Genomic DNA, 5,155 nt, shown 5'->3' with positions numbered 1-5,155 from the left:
TCATCCTCTCCTGCCTTATAAAACAGACACTGAACCGAACTGGTGTGACAGAGTTAAGACAAACAATTACATCTGATTAAAATGCTAAGAGATCCTGAGCTGTTGGAGATGAGGAGAGTCGATAGTATGAGCTGATCTTTCCCTTTTTTTTCTTTAGAGAGTATTTTGTTTCAGCATAAAGCACACTTTCCCGAAGAGGTTCCTGGAAGAGAAATCCAAGAGTCTGATTGTGTCCCGTGGGAACACACAGTCACCTGTGTAACTCTGGCTTCAGTCCCTGGATCTGGCCTTTGCAGCTACTTCAGGTCCCACGGGAGGAGGAAAAGCTGGAGGCAATATCACTCGGCCAAAGCACCCATGGGGTCCCAGGCTGGCAGGACAATGGGCTCCTGCTCTAGTACAGCTAGCACCTCTTCAGGGACATGCTTCCTATCCACCACCACTTCGTAGACATATTCAGAGAACCACTCATCTGTCATGCACAGGTAACCTTTGTGGCCATGGTCTTCACCCCACCAATTTTCCACTCTCCATTTCACGAAAGCACCCTCCTAATCATCCTTTTCTGAGACAGCAGTGAAGGTCATGGCATGGGTCATAAGTGACTCACCAAAAGTCAGCCTCTCAACCTTATTCATGTTCTTCATGGAGACACCAAACACTAACTCAAGGTCATAGACATTCATGTCATTGAGGCCCAACTTGCCATTGAAGAGTTTTCCAACATCACAGCCAAACCACACAGCCTCTCCATCTTTGATGGAGGCAGCAACCATCTTTTGCAATAAGTCAATGGGCTGGTTGTTATATAGAGTTTTTCTCCCTCCAGCCATATTTCTTAAGTAGTCCACCGTGTAAAGTTTGTTGTACTTGTGCTGGGGCCGAGGGTCATTCACTAAACAAATCTTATCTTCCATATTGAAGAGTGGCTTGACATATTCCCTGTAAAACGTCGAGGGTGTTATGGGGCCAATCTTTTGATAGTTTTTACCTTTGTCTCGATATTCCCAGGCAAACGTCTCTGGTGGATTACCCAAATAGATACACACCACTCTGCATATCTCCTCCATCGTGGTATCCTGTGTGGCTGAGATTTCTCCTTTGGTTGTGCTGTTGTATACCAGGTTCCGTAGTTGTATACAGAATTCTCTCACCTTGTGATTCAGAATATCATTCATCCTTCTGGTTGCCTCTGTCGTATAAGATTCAGGGAAGCACTTAGCGATAACACCATATTTTTCAACAATATTGACAAGCATATCCCATTGTCCTCCATCATTTGCAGGATTCGTAAGCAAATACTGCACCAGCCGACCATCCTCAGGCTCCTTTTCCTGCGCTGTGTCCACAAAAGCATTTAAGAAGAGATAACAGCATTCAACTTTGTCCCAGAAAAAGAGGTAAGACTGACTAAATTCAAATTCTTCAATAGTTAATTTTCTCATGAATGGAAGTCTCATAACGTTCAGACAAGGAAAGATCCAGCATCGCCCTGAGCTCTTCTGGTTGGTGATGGGCTTGCCTTCCGGATGCACAGCCTGTTGGAACACGTGCTGAACACCCTGGACCGTGGCCCTCTTCAGACAGATGTCCGGCAGGTCGTGGGCGGTGCCAGCATGCTGGGCCAGTACGAACTGAGGGTCGGAATTCAGTTTCTGAAGCAGAGTAGCTACCTTCTCCGAATTCGGTCCTGCCGCGTCGTTCATGGTGCCCACACTGCCCGGCAGGGGAACGGTAGTTTCGAGGTCCTCAGGCAAGCGCCAGGACTGCACAGCGGTTCGCTGCCTCAGCTGCCCGACCTGCCTCTCCCACTGAGATATTTTTAATGTATTCAAAATTTAATACATTTTTCAATTAACCCATTCATTTAAAAATATCTATTTAAACAAGAAAAGCACTAAAGAACCTGCAGATGTCAGAGGATACTAGGAAAATACTACATAAACTCTAGAGAAATAAATTTGACAATTTAGATGAAATGGACAAATTATTTTAAACAAATCTACCAAACATGAAATAATAGATAATAATTTGAACAGTCCTATAATTGTTAAGTAAGTTGAATTTACAATTTTAAGACTCCCCAAAAAAGAAATCTTCAGGCCACATGGTTTCATTGGAGAATTCTACCATATATGTAAAGAAGAATTAACACCAATTCTTCACAATATCTTCAAGAAAATAGAAAGGAAGTAACACTTCCTAATTCATTTTATGAACCAGTATTACCCTAATAAATACAATACCAAAAAAGGAAACTGTAGACAAATATCTCTCATTAATACACACTCAAAAATCCTTAATAAACATTAACAGAATAATTCAGCAATATATAAAAAGAATGGGGCTTCCCTGGTGGCGCAGTGGTTGAGAATCTGCCTGCTAATGCAGGGGACACGAGTTCGAGCCCTGGTCTGGGAAGATCCCACATGCCACGGAGCGGCTGGGCCCGTGAGCCACAGCTGCTGAGCCTGCGCGTCTGGAGCCTGTGCCCCGCAGCGGGAGGGGCCGCGATGGTGAAAGGCCCGCGCACCGCGATGAAGAGCGGTCCCCGCACCGCGATGAAGAGTGGCCCCCACTTGCCGCAACTAGAGAAAGCCCTCGCACGAACCGAAGACCCAGCACAGCCAAAAATAAATAAATAAATAAATAAAATAAATAAATTAAAAAAAAAAAAAAAAAAAAAAAAAAAAGAATGATCTACCACAACCAGGTGTGGTTCAGTCTAAGGCTCTAGGGTTGCAAGACTGACTTGATATGGAAAAAGCAAAGTAATTTACCATATTAACAAGCTAAAGAAAAAAAAATAACATAATCACATCTATTGATTCAGAAAAAAATATATGACAAAGTTAACATGCATAGATAATTTTTTAAAAAATCTCAGTGAAATAGGAATAGAGGGCAACTTCCTCGACTTGATAAAGCACATCTACAAAAACCTACTGGTAACATTATACTTAATGATGAGAGACTGAATGGTTTCACCCAAAGATAAGGAACGAGGTAAGAATGTCTGCTTTCACCAGCATTATTCAACATAGAGTTGGAAGTAGTACCAGTGCAATAAGATAAGAAAGGAAATTAAAGACATACAGACTGTAAATAAAAAAATAAAATTATCCTATTTGAGGATGACACGATTTTCTATGTAGAAAATACAAAAAAAAAAATCCAAACTTAAAAATACTCCTAGAATGAACAGTGAGTTCAGCAAAGTCATAGAATATGAGCTCAACATTAATTGTACTACTGAGAAGTCATTTGTACTAGCAATAAACATAAAAATTAAAACACAATATCATTAACAATGGCTCAAAAAAGTGAATACTGAGGTTTAAATCTAACAAAACATGTATGAAATTTGTGTGCTGAAAATTACAAAACCTCTGGAGAAGGAAATAAAAGATTTGAATAAACAGAGAGACACTCTGTGTTCATGTATTAGAAGACACAACACAGTAAAGATGCCAGTTCTTCCCAAATTGACATACGCTTTAACACAGTTCCAATCAAAATATGAGCAAGATTATTTTTAATATAGAAAAGATTATATTAATTATATGGAGAGAAAAAGAAACTAGAATGGCTGAAACAATTTTTAAAAGAAGATTAAGTCTTGAAATAATTCTACCGGATTTCAAGAGTTACACAGCTTCACTAGTTAAGACTGTGGTATTGGTAGAGAGATGGGCACATACTTCAATGGAACAGAACAGAAAACCTAGAAATAAATCCACACAATTATCCACCACTGATTTTTGACAAAGATGCCAAGAGGAAAATCAGTGGAGGAAAGAGAGCCTTTCAACAGGTGGTGATGGGGCAACTGGACATCTATAGGCAAAAACTGAACCTTCACCAAGATCTCACATCTTACACAAATGTTACCTCACAAAGGATCACAAAATTAAATGTAAAACTACAAAAGTTTAAGAAAAAATAAGAGAAAATCTCTACAATTTGGGGCTAGGTGAAGATTTTTCAGACTTGACACCAAAGGATTATTTATAAAAGCGAAATTGCTAAGTTGGATGTCATCAAATTTCAAAACTCTCACTCATTTAAGAGGATGAAAAGGCAAGCTCCAAAGTGGGAGACAATATTTGCAAACCACATATCTGACAAAACGCTATTATCTAGAATATATAACGAACGTACAAAACTCAACAGGAACATGCACACAACCCAGTTAGAACATGAACAAAAGACATGAAGACATTTCACCAAAATAAGATATTCAAATGGCAACAAAGCACCTGCAAAGATGTTTGATACCATTAGTCATTACTGAAATGAAAAATAAAACTACAGTGAGTCCATCATTACACATCTAGCTGAATGGCTAAAATGAAAAACTAGTGATAAGACCAAAGGCTGGTAAGGATGCAGAGACACTGGACCATTCATACACTGCTGGTGGGAATGTAAAATGGTACAGCCACTCTAAAAAACAGTCTGGTAGCTTTTTAAAAAAATTCTAAACATATATCAACCATTTAACCCAGCAATTGCACTCCTGAGCGTCTATCCCAGAGAAATGAAAATATATGTTTAGACAAAAATCTTTATATAAACCCTTATAGCATTTTTGTCTATAACAGCCCCAAACTGGAAACAACCTATAAACAAACAGTGATTCGTACACACCAGCAAGAAAAAAGGAATGAACGATTGATATCTACAACCTGGGTGAATCTCAAGGGGATTACGCTGAGCAGGGGCAGGGCTGGGGGGGAAGCCAATCTAAAATGGTTACATCCTGCACAATTATATTTATGTAACAGTCTTGAAATGACAACATTTTTTAAATGCACGACAGATTAGTGGATGCCAAAGACTAAGGAAAGGGTAGGGGCCAGAGGGAAGTGAATGTAGCTATAAAAGTGCAACATGATAGATCCTTGTGCTGATAGAAATATTGTCAATTGACATTGACTATCAATGTCAATATCCTAGTTGTAATATTCTACTAGAGTTTTGTAAGATGTTACCATTGGGGGAAACTAAATACTTTACCATGGATCTCTTTGTATCATTTCTTACAATTGCCTCTGAATTTACAATTATCTCAAAATACAGAGTTCACTTAAAATTAAATAAATTAAAAATTTTAAATACCTTTTGAACACCTATTATGCATTACTATTTTAGG

General features: G+C 39.0%; 1 protein-coding gene across 1 annotated transcript; it reads right to left on the bottom strand.

The window, feature by feature from the left end:
• Positions 1–338: 338 nt before the first annotated feature.
• On the bottom strand, positions 339–1,706 carry LOC102999309 (bleomycin hydrolase-like). The gene is given in 1 exon segment (XM_057547427.1): positions 339–1,706. A coding segment is annotated over 1 exon segment (1,368 nt).
• Positions 1,707–5,155: the final 3,449 nt, after the last annotated feature.

The sequence above is a fragment of the Balaenoptera acutorostrata genome, chromosome 5 (genome assembly GCF_949987535.1).
Source record: "Balaenoptera acutorostrata chromosome 5, mBalAcu1.1, whole genome shotgun sequence".
Classification (NCBI taxonomy): domain Eukaryota; kingdom Metazoa; phylum Chordata; class Mammalia; order Artiodactyla; family Balaenopteridae; genus Balaenoptera; species Balaenoptera acutorostrata.
This window is presented reverse-complemented; position numbering and strand designations above follow the sequence as displayed.